At 46.8% G+C, this 19,318-nt stretch overlaps 2 protein-coding genes across 6 annotated transcripts in view; both read right to left on the bottom strand.

Moving 5' to 3' along the window:
* MAGIX (MAGI family member, X-linked) overlaps positions 1-5,514 on the bottom strand; it is a 41,778-nt gene extending 36,264 nt beyond the window's left edge. For both annotated transcript variants that reach the window (XM_083483003.1, XM_083483004.1), the window contains exon 1: positions 5,278-5,514. The gene's annotated coding sequence lies outside the window, so the exon portion shown is untranslated. The remainder of the gene's footprint in view (positions 1-5,277) is intronic.
* Positions 5,515-17,315: 11,801 nt separating this feature from the next.
* LOC310696978 (myoD family inhibitor domain-containing protein-like) overlaps positions 17,316-19,318 on the bottom strand; it is a 29,413-nt gene continuing 27,410 nt past the window's right edge. For 3 of the 4 annotated variants that reach the window (XR_014520817.1, XR_014520818.1, XR_014520819.1), the window contains one exon: positions 18,422-18,558. Coding sequence is in view for 1 of the 4 variants with exons in the window: in XM_083483219.1 (XP_083339345.1) it covers positions 18,290-18,558 (269 nt within the window). In the remaining 3 variants the exon portion in view is untranslated. Of the gene's footprint in view, positions 18,559-19,318 lie in introns of all 4 variants that reach the window. The other variant, XM_083483219.1, reaches the window with a different exon arrangement.

A 19,318-nucleotide genomic window follows, 5' to 3' on the forward strand; every position in this document is an offset into this window, starting at 1 on the left:
GGTGACACAGCTCAGATTCCAGGATGCTTTGTGCATTGACTAAGTTTTTAGTCAGACTAGACCCACTGATATAAATGTGATTGAGGCGCCTTAACCCCAATAGGCCTCCTTAGCTGAAAACCACCCAGTGAGAGCCATAACATCAGAGGGCGGGGAACCTTTTTCAGCTGGAGGGCCACCTTCCCTTTGGTACAATCTCCGAGGGGCCGCACGTCGGTTGTGTGAAGGGCCAGAGGCAAAAATGGGCAGAGCGATGAGTATAAATTCCACCTTTGGAAGTTGCAAGCAAGGGTCGTTCGACAAAAAGCACTCAAGGAGGATGTGAAGAAAGGTCACCAAGCGGTGTGGCTAGGGAAAGAAGGTGTGGCGTGGAGTCCCCATGGCCCAGAGAGCGTTGAAAGGCCCCATGAAAGAGAGGTTCTGGCTAGTCCAGCTTCAAATGGGTGCTTGTGGGACAGTGGCGTAGCATGGGTTGTCAGCACCCGGGGCAAGGCAAGTAATTTGCGCCCCCTAACCCGTGGATTTGCGCCCCCTAACCCTAACCCCCAGATGTTGCGCCCGGTGCGGCCGGCCCCCCCTGCACCCCCCACGCTACGACACTGTTGTGGGAACACCTTCTGCTGACCGCCAAGTGCTTGACACTCCTGCCTTGAGTTCTGCTCTTGTTTGTGCAGCCACAGAAAAGCAGGGGGAAGAGGGGGCTTCTCAAGCCCCTGACAGGCTGCCCTATAAAGCAGGTGGTCTGTGCCTAGCCTGGTGACACACGCTCTCCTGAACAAATCCCCTCAGTGCCCTAAGGGAATATGAGGAGGTTCTTGCCCTGCCCTCTTCCTTCAGAGAAGTGAAAGGTATGGCTTATTTGTTTGTTTGCAACATTTACAAGGTTATCACCAAGAAAACTGGGATCTAGATAGCCGAAGAACACAAAAAAGAAATCATATCAGATTGGTATTGTTACATTACCTTATATCGCAAATATAAACAATTACAAACGAAACCTGAAATTACTCCGCTCAGTAAAATAAACCCAATTGTAAAGCGTTTCAGGAAAAACGAATCAAACCATGAAAAAGAAAATGTACATGGAAGGGCTTATTGAAAAGGGGAGAAGCTTTCTTGTCCATGGGTGAGGGCTTTTTAACAAAGCAGGGGAAGTGCTTTAGCCTATTTGCTTCCTCTTTGCTTTGCTGCCTGCTGGCCTTGTGGAGCAAGCAGCGGCCCTGTCCGTGGAGCAGTTTTTGGAAAGTGGGTGTGAAGCGTAGGAGCCACTCTTTTGCTGCTCTGCTTGTTTTGTTTTGCTCTCTGCCAGCCACATGAAGTGGTAAGTCAGCAGCTACTTTAAAAAAATGTGTGGGGTGTGTGTCAAGGGCAAGCATGGCAACTGCCTGTTGGCTCATTTTGCTGCCTGCCAGCCATGTGGCAGGCAGCTGCCTGATGGTCGTTTTGAAAAGGTGGGGTTGCAGGAAGAAATGAAACCCATTGTTGCTACCTTTGTTTTGTTTGCTGCCGCATGCAGCAGACACAGTGTTAGAAACTCAGATATATAAGGTAGGCGCCAAATGTCTCCTTAAATCAAGGTTGTAGCTGCCAAAACAGAATGTCTAGTTGCCATTTGGGGGGAAGGCGGCTCTGAAGTCTTATTTTTCAAATGATGGTCTGACTGTGATTATCAGTTAAACATCTGGCTAGTTCAGATGACAATCTTGAGCTCGGTTAAGAGCTTTGAGCACTTAAAGAAGAAAAGTTAATTGATCCAATGAAAGTTCACATATATATCAGCTTTTCCCAACCCCTTTTTCTTAACAGTGACTGCTCCTACACAGGCTGCACAGTAAAAGTATTTTTTCCCCAGAAAATCATTCCGATTGTGCAGATAAAATATAACGGGTAGAATTTGACAGGATGGGGTATTAGTCTGTGAAAACAGTCCAGATCCAAGGATCTCCGACAGTGGAGATGTCAGGCGCCATTCTGGCACCCAGGAATCTTCACTTGGTTCCAATGGCCGATAGTCAGGTGTGAAATACACCTGGCACCTGGCTAATTTTGAACACTGAGCAGGCAGCAACCGGAGAAGAGCATCAGTTGAATAGAAGGGTAAGGAGGAGATGTGGAAATCCTTTTTTGTTTATGTTGCATGTCATACAGCAGGAATTGTTCCAAAGCTGCTGGTGCGGGAAGGCCAGTGCAGAGGCACTATTCTCTCATTTTTCTTATATTTCCCCAAGTTGTTTTGGGGGTGGGGCAAATTGTAGAGGCATTATCACTATTGCTGCTTCAGAGGTTTTGAGACCACCTCATCGAACCTCCCCACAAAAAACCCAGAACGACTGTTCATGAAATAGCCGGTGTTGTCAAATCGCCCTGTAAACAAATCAGGATGAATGCTCAATAAACAGGGTATTTGGTGCCCTGTGAAAAGTGTGGCACAGCTGAGTACACACAATCTCACTTCCCCCCTCTCTACGCATTAAAATAACATCTGAAAGGGGCCGAACAATCAGCAGAGTCAAGTGGGAAACTTTTGTCAGGACTGGACTGCTCTCTCACTGAAAAAAATTTCTCAACCCTGCACACTGAAAGCTAGAATGTCAGGGAGAAGCTAATATTCCAATGGATAAGTTTTTTGTGTGAAGGGAGTTGGAAGGGAGTATTTAAAATGGTAAAAGTACCTATAGTATGAGAGACAAAACATGCTGTCTTTTATACAATATGACAATAATATTTTCTGAATGGCTTACTATCTCTTTTTGAATCATCCTAGAGTATGTTCAGTAGTAGATGGCATCTTTGGTTAGATCACCTTCTGAGAGAGCTCGTGTGTGGCCATGAGACAAAGCCCTGATCCCGGAAATATTTTGCTCAGGTGTCACCTCTGCCATAAAACACAGTTAAGTACCACCCCACTGGCAATATGAGAATAATAACGACACAATTTTACTGGACAAGGCTGTTGTAAGGATTACTGAGAATGCATGGGAATTATTCATAGACTAAGTAATATTATTATATCTATAAGGTTAAACCTTATATCTAAAGGCAGCCCTGTTTAGGGAAGCTTTTAATGTTTAACAGACTATTGTATTTTAATATTCTGTTGGAAGGCACTCAGAGAGGCTGGGGAAACCCAGCCTGATGGGTGGAGTATAAATAAATAAATTATTATTATTATTATTATTATTATTATTATTATTATTATTATTAACAACCTATTGTTGAACCCACTAAGACTGAACCATTTGAAATTTAAATGCCCATTTTGAATCCCCATAAAGTAGAGCTGTATGAACTACCCTGCAGAATGCTTGCTGAAGAGTTATGTGTTACTAGAAAGCCTGCCTGAGGCAAGAGTACGCTTGATGCAAAATGGGCATTAAACCTCCACATAGCTGATTCATGTAAAACAACAATAACACGCAAATTCACTTCTTTTCTGTCTCTAGAACCCATGGGATAATATCTGCACTGATACCTGATTTCTAAGATTCTCTCTGAGGTTCTGACAGCAAATACTGCAGTATCTTGAATGTTATCAGTTTTACAGTGATTCTAAAATCACAAATCTCTTTCTTTAGTGACAACTACAACAATCAGTTCCAACATTGCATCTAATAATATTTTGTCTCAACATGCATGTCTTCTCACCAGTGCTGTGCTCCATCTGACATTTTACTGGCTAATCACCTATGTATACCACCTCCAAAGAATCCTGGGAAACGTAGTTCACCCCTCACAGAGCTACAATTCCCAGTACCCTTGGAATAACAACAGTTCCCATGGTTTTTTGGGTGTGTGCGATTTAAATGCACTTCAAATGTATGGCGGGAGCTCAGAGAGAAAGACCATCTCTTGCCGACCACCCCAGTGCATTCAGATTTCATCCTCTTGAGTCATATATCATCATGCGAAGGGCAAAGGATCACTGGTCCCTTTTCAGAACTGAGGCAATTGTTTGGGGGAAGGGGAGAGGGGAGAAAGAGTTTTACTACTGGGACCTCTGCAGAAGGAAGGGGTTCCTGTCAGAATTTATAAGGGGAACACTCTAGAAAGCCGTCCGATCCCAGGAAACCCAAGGAAAGGAAACACTCTGAGCAGTAGAAAACAGAGATTGGGTTTAGCACCTAACTAGTCACGACGCGGGTGGCGCTGTGGGTTAAACCACAGAGCCTAGGACTTGCCGATCAGAAGGTCGGCAGTTCGAATCTCCGTGACGAGGTGAGCTCCCGTTGCTCGGTCCCAGCTCCTGCCAACCTAGCAGTTCGAAAGCACGTCAAAAGTGCAAGTAGATAAATAGGTACCAGTCCGGCGGGAAGGTAAACGGTGTTTCTGTGCGCTGCTCTGGTTCGCCAGAAGCGGCTCAGTCATGCTGGCCAGATGACCTGGAAGCTGTACGCCAGCTCCCTCAGCCTCTAGAGCGAGATGAGCACCGCAACCCCAGAGTTGGTTACGACTGGACCTACTGGTCAGGGGTCCCTTTACCTTTAGTCAGGTGGAAGGATGGAAACAGGGAGCGAAGGCTCTGCTGAAAAATCACAGCCCTTCTCTTTCCCTTGTTCCAGGATCAGCAGTTAAAGAATCCTAGGATATGGAGTGGGAAATCCCGGCATTACTCCGTGTCAGGATCTGCTCCTTACCTGGGTGAAGGCCATGCTCCTGGAGTAAAGGTCCAGGCTAATCCCACCCCCACTCTGCACCTAGAGCTGTCTGCTTAGTTAACCCCCTTGTTGGGGTTGCAGCAGGTGCTAAGCAGGTGGTTTCGTGGGGGTGGGGGGTTGCTGCCACTGAACCCGCTGCCGGAAAGTGCCCTGTCACTTCCACTCAGCACCCAACGAGTCACCCGTCTCCTCGCTGGCCTGTCACAGCCTTCTCCGCTCGTCCCCAGCACCCCTCCCCGGCCCGGCTGTCAGGTCCTATCCATCTCTTGACATCATCCACTCACCTGCCCCCGCCTCCCCGCCCCCCCTCTCATCCCTTCCCTCTCCTCCTTTCCTCCCATCAGTAGCCACCCCCACCCAGCTCATCTCCATCCATCACCCTCCCAGCAGGCAGCCACCTGGTTCTCCCCCCTCCCCCCACAGCCCCACAACCAACTTTAACCCACTGCACTACAGGCCGGCTACTTATCTTCTCCTCGTCCTCCGCCACCCCTTCCCTCCCCACCCCTGCAGAGTAGACCCGGGAATCCTATTAGAAGGGCTGATCCTCCATCCATCATCGCCATGCTGGGGGAAGAGAAGCGAGGAGGAGGAGGAAGAGGAGGGGGCGCCCTTTCCTTACCTCTGTGGATGCCCCCGCCGCCAGCGCTGTTCCGGCTCGCAGCAGCCCCCGGCCTCGGCTCCCCTAACCTCCCAGGCGGGCCCCGCCAAGCAGCGGTAGCAGAAGCAGCAGCAGCAGCCAGAGCCAAGGAGGTTAGGAGCAACCTTGGATGCTGATGCTGCCCGAAATAGCAGCAGTTAGCAAGAGGAGGGACCATGGGCCGTTGCCAAGGCAACGCGAATTGCTACCCTCCTTCTCCTCCTGCCCGGCAGAAAGTGATGCGGAGGGCGGGGGGGGGGGCGGGGGAGAGAGAGACAGACAGAGACGCTGGCCAATGGCAGAGCGCAGCAGCGGATAATCCGCAAGGCTGTGGGATAGGAGCCCCCCCTCCCCGCACCCTGCGCGCATCCCTCCCCGTCGCTGCAGCGCGTCTTCTCGCCTCTAGGGGCGCATCGTGAGCAGCGGCCTCGGGTTGCAAACGCTTTCTTAGGTACGAGCACGAATTAATTTCCTGCTTGCCAGAACCGCGGTGCGTGCGTTGGTTTGTGATGCTTGGTGGAAGTAAAGGACAGGAAGGGTCAGATCAATATTAATTTATGCAACTACGGCGGCAAAGTTTTTGGGTTTTTTCCAAAAATTTTTTATTGATTTTCACAAAATTATAAACAAACAAACAAGCAAACAAACATAAATCATAACCTTATTAAAATTACACTTATTAACATTGTTAAGTGACTTCCTCGCTTCCCCTTGGTTGAATTTCAATGCATATCCTTTTAACAGTTTTCCAAATCAGAGTTCTTATAAACTTAATCATTTAACATCCTTATATCTTTTCAATTCTAAATTAAACATATTAATTCACCACTTAACTTATATAAAATCCTAAGCCAATCTACGGTAATACCTGCAAGCTATTTCCAATTAATTTAACTTAACAACTTTAACTAAATAATCATTAAATTTTGTCCATTCTTCCTGATACTCCTCCTCCTTCTGGTCATGGACTCTTCCAGTTAGGTCGGCTAGCTCTGCAAAATCCATCATCTTCATCTGCCATTCTTCCACAGTTGGTAATTCTTGCGTTTTCCACTTTTTAGCTAGTAAAATTCGAGCAGCAGTTGTGGCATAGAGTAATGTAGGTATGTTTTTTGTTATGAAAATTAGGTAGTGTGTTGTGTACGTGTATTGTGTAAATGTATATGTATGTGTTTTATATGTTAATAAAATAATTTTTTTTTTTTTAAGGAAGTAAAGGACATATCACTATTTTGCAGGAGGGCTTCAAGTGACCAAATCTTTAGGTTTGTGCAGTTAATGGGGATTAAAGAACTCTGCCATATTAGCATGAAAAATCCACTGTTTTAAAAATGGACTTTTTGCAATGTGAAAAGCACAAATAATGGGAAACAAACAAATCAGGATGAATGATCTTTTTTCTTCTTCACTGCAAGTTATTTTTATTAATGCATGAAGAACCAATAAAGAAGAAGCAGTATATAAAAGTTAACATCAAATACCAAACATTTTTTAAAGATAAAAACTAAAACAGGCTTCCTCAACCTCGGCCCTCCAGATGTTTCTGGCCTACATCTCCCATGATCCCTAGCTAGCAGGGCTAGTGGTCAGGGAAGATGGGAATTGTAGTCTCAAAAACATCTGGAGGGCCGAGGTTGAGGAAGTCTGAACTAAAAGAAAGAAAATAAATAAAAAGGAATAAAAGAAAGGAGAAAGAAAAGGCTTGCAATTCCCTGTCTATCAGCTTTATAGATATGCAAACCCCTTGCTCCAAAATAGCATCAAACTCTCCTACTTTCCATAAACCAACCTTTTTTCAGACTTTAAACCCAGATACTACAAGCTCATTTTTCTTTTTACTTAAGAAGTCCATAAGGGGCTTCCAATCATTAATAAATGTCAACAATGATTTTTCTCTAATTAAAATGTCAGCTTTGCCATCACAGCCAAATCCATTAATTTAAATAACCATTCTTCCCTAGTAGGTAATAACAAGGCCTTCCATCTTTGTGCATATAATAGTCTTGCCACTGTGATCATATATTGCAGTAATCTGTTATACTTTTTTTCTAGCTGTATATCTATTTGTCCCAGCAGGACTAATTAATCCCAGCAGGAGTTCTGGTTTCAGCTGAACATTAACCTTCAAAATTTTCTGTATCAATGTGTGCATTTGTATCACATTTTAAAAGCTTTCTTTCTTTCTTTCTTTCTTTCTTTCTTTCTTTCTTTCTTTTAGAAAATCTTTATTAATTTTCACATAGACAAATATACATGAATTACATAACATACAAAACAGAAAACACTACAAATGGATAGAAACAATAAAATAAAATAAGAAAAGATAAAGAAACAAACATAAACAAATACAATATATTACACTTACATGACAAATTAAAATATATAACTTCCAGTAATTCTCATTATACTACTTATATTATTTGTATTCCTTGCACAGATTCATATTGCAGTGGTACCTCGGGTTACAAATGTTTCAGGTTACAGACTCCGCTAACCAAGAAATAGTACCTTGGGTTAAGAACTTTGCTTCAGGATGAGAACAGAAATTGCGGCGCAGCGGGAGGCCCCATTAGCTAAAGTGGTACCTCAGGTTAAGAACAGTTTCTGGTTAAGAATGGACCTCCAGAACGAATTAAGTTCTTAACCTAAGGTACCACTGTGTATATGTGTGTGTGTGTGTGTGTGTGTGTGTGTATATAATCCAATATTATATTTTATGTAATTCTTGCTTATCAGTATCACTCTATTTCTGCAACTATCTTATTGTTCATACAGTACGATTTTAAATATTCTTTAAATATTTTCCATTCCCTATAAACCTTCTGGTTTGACACTCCCCTAATTTTTCCAGTCAATTTTGCTAAAAAAACTTTTTAAAAATAGGTCCACCAAGCATGATAAAATGTCCCTTCATTAGGCAAATTTAGACATCTGCTTCATGGCAGATGTTGATATCGGGGAAATGGGATAAACCCCAAAACATGATATGGCAAATGCACATGTAACCTTTTTGCATTAGTTGGAAAGCAGATTTTAGCTCCGGGGGAAACAGTATGTCACCTGGTCATTAGAAACTTTGTGTGGTTCCTACCTCAAAAATAAATTTTGAGACAGTGTTGCTCTTTGAGTGTTACTAAGTGAGCTCTGTGTAGAAAGGCCTTTGCCTCCACCAGAATGCCATGCTCTCCTTCGCCCAGCAGGAGGCAGCAAAGCTCTGCATCCTGATCTGCAGCAACTGACAAGGAAGAGAAGTAATTGTTTCGTATATAATAAGCCCAACTGTGGCTGTTTTACAGACGATATTAATAAGAGCTTTAAGGTGATCATATCACCCATAGTCAATGTACTTATTTTTCTCAAGCTTCCCATAGGAATAATTCCAATTGCTAGTGAAATAAAAAATTTAAGGTCTTATCTATGTTCATAAATGTACCAAGCAAACACGTACATAAATATATCAACCACATGTCTGAAGCAGCACAGGAAAACAGCCCTGAAACCATTTTGACTCCCAAACTGACCAAATGATTTCTCTGCAAGGTCAAGGAAAATGGAAAAGCCTCCCCATTGTCTTTTCATTCACAAATCCTGTCTTAAGGGTATGTTTGTGTATGAATAGGGTGAGCCTGTGACCTGGCTCAGGAACTAAGTATTTATCATTAAAAAAGACTGGTCAGGCTCCCCAGGGTATTCCAATCAAGTAAGCATTAACAGGTAACCTGCCAGGCAGGAGGTGAACAATGCACTCAGATTTCTGTTGTAGACCGCCCTTTCTGTGATGTAGGTATGATGTGTCTGGGGGGTGGTCTAGAGCTACACCCCTTCTGTGATGTATGTATGATGTTTCTGGGGGTGGTCTTGGACTCCAGGGTGGGCAATTTAAAATGTCTATATAAGGGCGGGCACACCTTGGTTCAGGGTCCTCCTCCTTCTCCTGCGTTGAGGGGAGCACCCTGTTGCAACAGATCAATAAAGATCAGGCTTACTAGCTGCTTCGCTTCTCAATATTCTCTGGTTGGCCTCTGTTATTTTCTCTGACCAATGGAGAACCTGCAAAGGACTCTATAAGGGCTCTTGTGTCCCCCATAAGGGAATAAGGGCAGATTTTCATTTATTACCCTACCATAGTCAAGAGTCCATTGGAAAAGAGAGGTGAAGCCTCTAGTCTAGGGACTGGCATCCGAAAGCTGTCTCTTGCTTGCTGTGCCTTGGGAGCAGAGGCTTGTTGTGGAAGGGAGAGGCTCTCAAAGCGGCTTACAAAAGGTTCTTGCAACAAAATGAAATTTAAGTGTTGTGTACAGGGGTGTAGCCAGGATTTATTGGAGGGGCAAGCTTTATGTTGGGGGGGGGGCAGAACCGAGTTATCTGCAACACAATTTGCAGTTAGTTAAGTATTTTTTAATACTTAACAGTTAGTAAAGTATTTTTGTTTATTTATTTGATTTGGAGGGGTGCAGCTGCCACCCCTGGCTACACCCATTTGCTATGGGGCGTCCCTGGCCGTTGAACTTGCAGATTCAAAGGCATCCTGTTGGGTAGAATCTGCAAGTTCAATGGCCAGGGAGGCCCCATAGCAAATCGGGGGAGGCAACAGGGGAGAGAACATGTTGTACAGGCATAATTTCTTGCACCAGCAGGATGACTTCATTGGACACAACTTTTAAGTTTGATCTCAGTAATAGAGATGTCCCTACACTCCTGTCTTCCACTGCCTCCCGCAGTTAGGACAAACTCATATTAGTAGTGTAGTGGGAATTGGGGTTGCTTGTGCTTAAACTGCAAACTGCTTCAAGCTAGCTGTATAGCTAAAACTTTCCCTGGTTTGACAGCCCTTGAAACGCGACTGTCTTAGTCACTGGCAGAATCCGTCAGTGGGCGGGACCTAAATTTCTTCCAACATAAAAGTTTTTTGACTCCAAGTCTCCTCCTAGATTTTCTGCGGGGAAGCCTTCTGCGCAGCGTGGGCGTGCCAAGCGGAGGTCCTGTGCTCTCTCCGCTGATTTCACTAGAAGAGTCTCTGAGCCTCCCCTCTGCCTTACTCTCAGCTTCCCCTTTCTCCCTGGTGTCCCCTGGATTTCTTTCCCCAGGGGAAGCTCTCTCTCTCCTTGCTAGTTCCCTCCCCTGCATCACTGGAGCGACTTTCCTCTCCTCTTCCCTCTGATGGCAGTTCCCTGACAAGTAGCTTCGAGCAGTGGCGTAGCGTGGGGGGTGCAGGGGGTGCCAGCCGCACCGGGCGCAACATTTTGGGGGGCGCACTCGCAGCTCTCTGCCCCTACCTGGTTCACACACTCTCTCTCACAGTGCTGGCTGTGCGAATCCGAGCTGCCAGGTCGCCGCCCACTGTGCGGAGCGGAGAGAGAGCGAGGGAGGGACTATCTGGGGGAGGGACAGTGCAGCAAGCTTCGGGCCACGCAGGGCTCTTCCGACGGCGCCGAGCCCTTTGCGGAGGCTGCGTCGCCCGTACTTCAGAAAGCGGTGCGTGAAGTTTCCCCGCAGCGGCCAGCCGGCCCCGGAGCACGTGCAGAGCGCCGATTCCCCCTGGGCGATCCCGGCCGGCAGTCCAGTCGGCGACAGCGCCGGCGCCGCGCTCCTTCCTCCCTGCGAGCGCCCCGTCGAGGGAGGCTGGTCCTCCGTGCCAGGCGCGGCCGAGCGCGCCTGCCCGCCTCCTCCCGGCCATCGGGGGAGGGACCCAGGACGGGGAGCCACCCCGGACGGAGGCGGAGTCGCGCAGGGGAAAGGCCGCCCGCGCTCTCCGCGGCCCTCTGCACATGCTTGAGGGCGCCGCGGCCTCACTCCTCCAACGAAAACCAGATCCAGGGAAGGAAGCCCCGCGCAGCTGAGAAAGAGGCTCCGTGAGCATGTGCAGAGCGCCCGCCTGCCCGCCGGGACTGCGAGAGAGAGCCAACGGGCAGCCGGGGGGGGGCAAGAGTCGCCCGGGCTCCCCGCTTCCTTCTGGAGGGGAGATGGCGCTTGCCCAACCCAAAGCAAAGTGGAGGAAGAAAGTCTCTTCCCGGCTTCGTCCCCTTCCCAATATTCGATTTTTGAAACCTATGTCTAGGGCGGGTATAGCAGCGAAGAGCTTGGCCGCTCCTTCAAGGGGGCCCGAATCTGGAGACTGCAGGCGAAGCCTCCCCAATGCCCAAAGGGCGAGGCTGATTTTAGTACTATAAAAATCCAAGGCTCCTAGCCCACCCACCGCCAGTGGCGTAGCGTGGGGGGGTGCAGGGGGGGCCGGCCGCAACATCTGGGGGTTAGGGTTAGGGGGCGCAAATCCACGGGTTAGGGGGCGCAAATTACTTGCCTTGCCCCGGGTGCTGACAACCCACGCTACGCCACTGGCTTCGAGAACACTGTCCAACCATCTTGTCCTCTGTCATCACCTTCTCCTTGTGCCTTCCATCTTTCCCAACATCACTGTCTTTTCCAGGGAGTCTTCTCTTCTCATGAGGTGGCCAAAGTCTTGTTGGCAAGGTGATGTCTCTGCTTTTTAAGATGCTGTCTAGGTTTGTCATTGCTTTTCTCCCAAGAAGCAGGCATCTTTTAATTTTGTAACTGCTGTCACCATCTGCAGTGATCATGGAGCCCAAGAAAGTAAAATCTCTCCCTGCCTCCATTACTTCCCCTTCTATTTGCCAGGAGGTGATGGGCCCGGTGGCCATGATCTTAGTTTTTCCTTAGGATGTCCCTATTTTCATTGGAGAAATGTTGGAAAGTATGGAGTTATCTGACCCCCAAGCCATCTGAAGGCAATCCTGTATAGGGAAGTTTTCTTAATGTTTAATGTTTTGTTGTGTTTTTATATATGTTGGAAGCCACCCAGAATGGCTGGGGCAACCCAGTAAGACGTGTGGGGTATAAATAGTAAAATTATCATTATGGAATGGGATGTCCCTATTTTCATCAGAGAAATGTTGAAGGGTAGGGGCTGGACAGCTGGGCCTTGCCAGTGCGTAATAGAGGCATGCTTCCCCAGTTGGTAGTTGTTCATCAACCGTTCCCACAGTCTAAGGGCGGCTGGAATTTTCTCTCCCTAGGATGGAGGAAAGTCTTCGCTTGCTGTCAGTTGCCAGTCAGCAGCTCCTACAAAGGATCGCTGGCGTAAGAGAGCAAGGCTGAGCAGCAGGAACTTGTTCAGCCCGTGACAGGAAGCAGCAGAGAGTTTTCTCCTTTTTGATAGTATTTTTCTTCATCAAGGGGGAAAGAGAGATTTGCTGCCTCTTGAAGCAGCAGTGGATGTAATCACATCAATATGGCGGTGCTTCTATTTGCCACAGAATGCCCTCCTAAGAAAGGTGCTCCATAGCATCTTTACCATTGGGCCATTCCAAGACAAATGGGAACTCTACAGGTGGCGCTGTGGGTAAAACCTCAGCGCCTAGGACTTGCCGATCGAAAGGTCGGCGGTTCGAATCCCCGCGGCGGGGTGCACTCCCGTCGCTCGGTCCCAGCGCCTGCCAACCTAGCAGTTTGAAAGCACCTCCGGGTGCAAGTAGATAAATAGGGACCGCTTACCAGCGGGAAGGTAAACGGCGTTCCGTGTGCTGTGCTGGCTCGCCAGATGCAGCTTGTCACGCTGGCCACGTGACCCGGAAGTGTCTGCGGACGGCGCTGGCTCCCGGCCTCTAGAGTGAGATGAGCGCACAACCCTAGAGTCTGTCAAGGCTGGCCCAAACGGGCAGGGGTACCTTTACCTTTACCTTTACAGGTATTGGCTGTGGTTCTGCTGACCCTGAAAGTGGTGGCAAAACTATTTTCCCTTATTAAATAATAAAAAAGGTCAAAATACTCTGCCCCTCCTCTTTAGATAATGGCACACACACACACACACACACACACACATACAGAGAGAGAGAGAGAGAGAGAGAGAGAGAGAGATGAAAAACAACTATTTTCAAACCACCACTTCATATATTCTCTCCCACTTTCACAGGACACAGATTTCCCTGTGGAAGTCTTCGTTTTCACCTCACTCAAGTTGCCAATGAAGAAACCAAACAGTGAGCTTCTAGTTCAGGGGTCAGCAAACTTTTTCAGCAGGGGGCCAGTCCACTGTCCCTCAGACCTTGTGGTGGGGGCAGACTATATTTTGAAAAGAAAAAAAAAATGAACGAACTTCTATGCCCCACAAATAACCCAGAGATGTATTATAAATAAAAGCACACATTCTACTCATGTAAAAAACACCAGGCAGGCCTCACAAATAATCCAGAGATGCATTTTAAATAAAAGGACACATTCTACTCATGTAAAAACACGCTGATTCCCGGATCGTCCACGGCTGGATTTAGAAGGCGATTGGGCTAGATCCGGCCCCTGGCCCTTAGTTTGCCTACCCATGTTCTAGTTCTTTGACCATTCTATAATCTTCATTAACTGTGTCTTTTCATTATAGTTGCAATCCCTTTAAAATTTAATGTCTAATTTTGAACCATCTCAAGACCCCTCTCATCTTAAAAAGTATTAATGGGCTTTCTGCCCTTGGAAAACCACTGCCAGTCAGTGTAGACCTAGGACGCCCAATGTGGCACCTGTGGGCACCACAACATCCTCAGATAGCACGGGCTGGCGTCTGACGAGGGCCCCTGGCCCTTCCAATTTTTATTTTTAATCTGGGTTTTGTTGGACAAATTCCCATCCCTAGTATGGAGTGACTTCTTCCACGCTTATCTCCTTACTCCCTTCAGCTGGCAGGTGCAGCCTAGCTCCAGGTTCCCTTGTTTTGCTTCCTGCTGGATCAAAAACATTATGATGAAATGCCTTTTTTAAAATGCTGCAGACAGTCTGACTTTTAAATCAAGGTTTTTATTGCTGTTCTTTTTTCTGTTTGCGTGTGTGTTTGTGTGTGTGTGTGTCTTCTGAAAGCATAGTTTCGTCTGATATGCTTTATGATTTGTAAATTGCCCCAAAGCACCTTTTTTAAAGCAGAGGTCTTGATTACACAAGTTCCTGTTATTATTTATTAAATATCTATACCACCCTTCATCCAAAGATCACAGTCAGTTTACAATATAAAAACACAAAAATACATACCATAATAACAAACAAAAACTATAAACCCCCATAGTTTAAAAGGCCATAGATATTTTATATTATTTATTAAGTTATAGATAAATAATGCATTTCTGAAGGAGGGTGCTGTGTTCATGTCAAGATTCAGCCAGGCAAAGAGACATATCCAGAGCCAAATGGAGGACTGATGCTGCAAAGAATGTACAATATAGGAGCAGCCCAAAGCTTATTTTGAGGTGCATTTTGTGGGATATATCCAACCTCATATAACCAACATGCTTAACTCTGATTAATGCACGAGGGGTTAAGACCATAGAGTAAGCTGTCAAGCCAGACTTAGCTAGGTTACACCCCCTCATCTCCGAAGGAAGCATTACCAATCTATTTGTTCTCTTTCTTTTCCACTATGTGACCCCTACCAGTAAGGATGTCTAAACTGGATATTCCAAGCTTCGACTGTGTGGCTTAAGCAAGCCTTGTGTTTCCATACAATTATTTTAGAAATATTTACCATTTTGATAGGGACGCGGGTGGCGCTGTCGGTAAAACCTCAGCGCCTAGGACTTGCCGATCGCATGGTTGGCGGTTCGAATCCCCGCGGCAGGGTGCGCTCCCGTCATTCGGTCCCAGCGCTTGCCAACCTAGCAGTTCAAAAGCACCCCTGGGTGCAAGTAGATAAATAGGGACCGCTTACCAGCGGGAAGGTAAACGCCGTTCCGTGTGCTGCGCTGGCTCGCCAGATGCAGCTTGTCACGCTGGCCACGTGACCCGGAAGTGTCTGCGGACAGTGCAGGCTCCCAGCCTATAGAGTGAGATGAGCGCACAACCCTAGAGTCTGGCAAGACTGGCCCGTACGGGCAGGGGTACCTTTACCTAGAATCATAGAATCATAGAATCATAGAGTTGGAAGAGACCACAAGGGCCATCGAGTCCAACCCCCTGCCAAGCAGGAAACACCATCAGAGCACTCCTGACATATGGTTGTCAAGCCTCTGCTTAAAGACCTCCAAAGTAGGAGACTCCACCACACTCCTTGGCAGCAAATTCCACTGTCGAACAGCTCTTATTGTCAGGAAGTTCTTCCTAATGTTTAGGTGGAATCTTCTTTCTTGTAGTTTGGATCCATTGCTCCGTGTCCGCTTCTCTGGAGCAGCAGAAAACAACCTTTCTCCCTCCTCTATGTGACATCCTTTTATATATTTGAACATGGCTATCATATCACCCCTTAACCTCCTCTTCTCCAGGCTAAACATGCCCAGCTCCCTTAGCCGTTCCTCATAAGGCATCGTTTCCAGGCCTTTGACCATTTTGGTTGCCCTCCTCTGGACACGTTCCAGTTTGTCAGTGTCCTTCTTGAACTGTGGTGCCCAGAACTGGACACAGTACTCCAGGTGAGGTCTGACCAGAGCAGAATACAGTGGCACTATTACTTCCCTTGATCTAGATGCTATACTCCTATTGATGCAGCCCAGAATTGCATTGGCTTTTTTAGCTGCCGCATCACACTGTTGGCTCATGTCAAGTTTGTGGTCAACCAAGACTCCTAGATCCTTTACCTTATCCTCCTACCTTTACCTTTTACCATTCTGAAGCTAAGTCATGCTGCCTGCCTTTTCTTGCTGCTGTATGGAAAAGCACTTAAATCTGACCTTTGATTTGTTTGTAAGTAGACCATTTTTAACTTACCAAACTTGTGGTCTCTTGTGGCTAAGGGAATTGGGGAATTTTGGAAGAAACTTAGAAGAGGCTATTTTAAAGGTCTAGCAGTCTATATTTCCATGCTTTATTTTGCTGCATGTTTTGTGATTTTAAATTTCTGCTGGGGCTCTCTCACCAAAGAGTACTTGCCCCAAACCTGGATTTAGGCTTCCAGGGAATTCACCTTTTTATTTTACCATATTTATTCTTTTCCTTATAAGCCAATTATAAAACACAAAATACCAACACATATAAATTTCAGCTCCTTGTTCAAGCTGCCCATAGGGCAGAATCATAGAGTTGGAAGGGAGCCTGACCCCCCTTTCTCAACCTGTGGGTCCCCAGATGTTGTTGAACTACAACTCCCATCACCCCTAGCTAGGAAGGCCAGAGCTCAGGGATGATGGGAGTTGTAGTCCAACAACATCTGGGGACCCACAGGTTGAGAACCGCTGATAGTCCAACCCTCTGTGATGTAGGAATATGCAGCTATCCCTTATGGGGATCAAACTTTCAACCTTCACAGAATCAGCACCATGCTCCAACCAAGGAATGCGGATGGTGCTGTGGTCTAAACCACTGAGCCTCTTGCGCTTGCCAATCAGAAGTTTGGAGGTTCAAATCCGCACAATGGGGTAAGCTCCTGTTGCTCTGTCCCAGCTCCTGCCTACCTAGCAGTTCGAAAGCATGCCAGTGCAAGTAGATAAATAGGTACCGCTCTGGCGGGAAGGTAAACGGCGTTTCCGTGTGCTCTGGTTTCCGTCATGGTGTTCTGTTGTGCCAGAAGTGGTTTAGTCATGCTGGCCACATGACCCGGAAAGCTGTCTGTGGACAAACGCCGGCTCCCTCAACCTGAAAGCATGATGAGTGCCACAACCTCATAGTTGCCTTTGACTGGACTTAACTGTCCAGGGGTCCTTTACCTTTACCTACCAACCGAGCTATCTAGATGATATAATAATGTAGCTGTGTGTTGAATAAGGAACTGGGAACTTGTCATCAGAGGGAAGCAGTCTTAAGTTCACAAAGGCTTAGTATTTACAGTGCTACAAGAGTCTTTGGGTCTCTCCAAACCAGAACTAGGCGTAGGAGTCCCAACACCCTCTGGAGGAAACCACATTGGCTTCCAGACTGTAACATTACAGTCACACAACTCAGGCCCAACAACACAATAACTTGTGGGGGGGGGGGGAGAGATGTGAGAGTTTTGTGGGCAAGCAATGGTGGTACAGAAATAAAGCTGAAGTAACAGATGCTGGCTTCATTAGTTTAATTTAAATTTATTTTACAATCAGGCATCCTGGCCAGCACAACAATTTGTTTCCAGGCACAAAGAAATAGTCATGTGAGAAACCCCAACCTGGAGCCTATAGTCCATTTAAAGTTCACATCAGGCACTTCCAGACTGTATAGCTATTTTCAGGTGGGATTCAATCACACTGGCAAATTCAGGGAGGTCTTGCACAACACATCCACTCCCTAAAACAACTGGACTTTTTGGAATTAGGAAAGAGACAGGAAAATGCACTGGAAAGTGTGGGACAATACTTTTTTTTTAAAATGCAAGGCCTTCTAACTTCCTTGCAATCAAATAAAAAGCTATGCTCATTAAATATCCAACCTTGTCTAACCTCCCTGCAAACAAATAAGGATGAATGCTCAATAGGTGGGTCACCTGGCAGCATTGAGCACAGGAAGAGGAATTTCTTTGGCTCTGGGGCATATTCAGCTTCAGTCCATTCAGATATATCACAGCATCAATGTAAATGTTTTTGGTCACAGTTAAAAAAAAAGAGGAGAGAGATTCCATCCACAGTTGCATGGTGACATCTGTCGAAAATGCATGGCACAGATTTTTCTGTAACATTATACTGCGTAGAGGAATAGGTTTGACCTGACAGGATTTTGTAGTGCGAGTGGAATTTATCCTGTCTTCAGTGCGAACGCAGCTTAGCCTTTTTGGTGACATCATCACAATGTCTGAGTGTGACACCACACAATTGAAACAATACTTAATGGGCCTCATCACATCCAATACAAACAGCCGGCCCCAGCTGTGTGCATACAAGCAATGCGTTTTGGGCTGTTACCATGATATAAAAAGGAGGAAGGAGCTTGCCTGAGGATGTTCAAAGGAGGTGGGGCTTTGGTAAGAAAAGAGGCCCAGATTAATCTCTTGCCATGCTTTGTAGTTTGGTGGGGTTGGATTCCCAAAGGGATATGCACACATCCCAACGCAGTCCGGAACCATGGAGGACAGAGGGACACGATCTCCCAGTCCCTGAATTCAGGCTGGGAAGCAGAGAGAACAGCACTCCAGGCAGATCTCAAGACAGTCAGAGGAGCCGCAGCAATCCTGCAACATCCCACAGCCTAACCCACAGGGGCAATTTCCTCCACCGGCTTCCCCACAGCAGCTCTCGGCAAGGGACTCCCCTCCTTCTCCACCACAGCAAGCCTCTAGGCAGCCCCCGCAGCCCCCACAGTCCAGGGCAAGTGAGCAGAGGGACATAAACTCACAGAAGAGGCAGGCAAGGGCACAGTGTGCACAGCGATCTGGAGGAGGAGAGAGAAACAGAGAAGATGAGAATCTGGGAATCTCACCAAAGTTTCCCAAACTTCCTACATAGCAGAAATTGCCTTCTGGGCATATCTTGACCTCAGAGTGCCACTGAACTTTTGCATGGAGTCCACTGTGATCCAGAAACTCAGCTAGGCATATTTTTTGTCTTGAGGTGAAATGAATGGATGAAAATCAGAAACAGCTTGCTCCCCGAGCCTAGATTTGCGAAACCTGATGTGGAGACCATTTGGCTCTCCAGATGCTGCCGAACTGCAGCTCCCACCATCCCTGGCCATTGGCCATGATTCCTGGGGCTGATGGGAGTTGTGGTTCAGCAACATCGGGAGGGCCAACGGCTCCCCACCAATGGTCCTAACCAACAAATCAGCCAGAGAGTGAGAGCTGCAGCAAGGCTGGCTCTTGGATTCTGAGAAGTTGCCCTCGGGACAAGCACAGAGAGAATGATCTCAGGACATGCATTGGGATAGTGATCTCCCACAATCTCTGGTCATCTGGGGTGCTCCATGTAATGTGAGGGTGGCAGGGATGTGAGGGCCACTGGCCCTTGGGCAGCCTTGAGGCCCCAGCAAACGCTCAGCCATGCCTGCCTCTGGAGCCAGGGATGTGTCAACCAGGCTGGGTTAGAGTCAATGTAGATACTGCACAACTAGTTATTATTCAATCATCTACATGCCACCGAGGCAACTCATGCAATGAACAATCTAACAAGAATCAAATCTGACAAGACTGCAG

This window comes from Podarcis liolepis (assembly GCF_965112155.1).
Source record: "Podarcis liolepis genome assembly, chromosome: 17".
Taxonomy (NCBI): domain Eukaryota; kingdom Metazoa; phylum Chordata; class Lepidosauria; order Squamata; family Lacertidae; genus Podarcis; species Podarcis liolepis.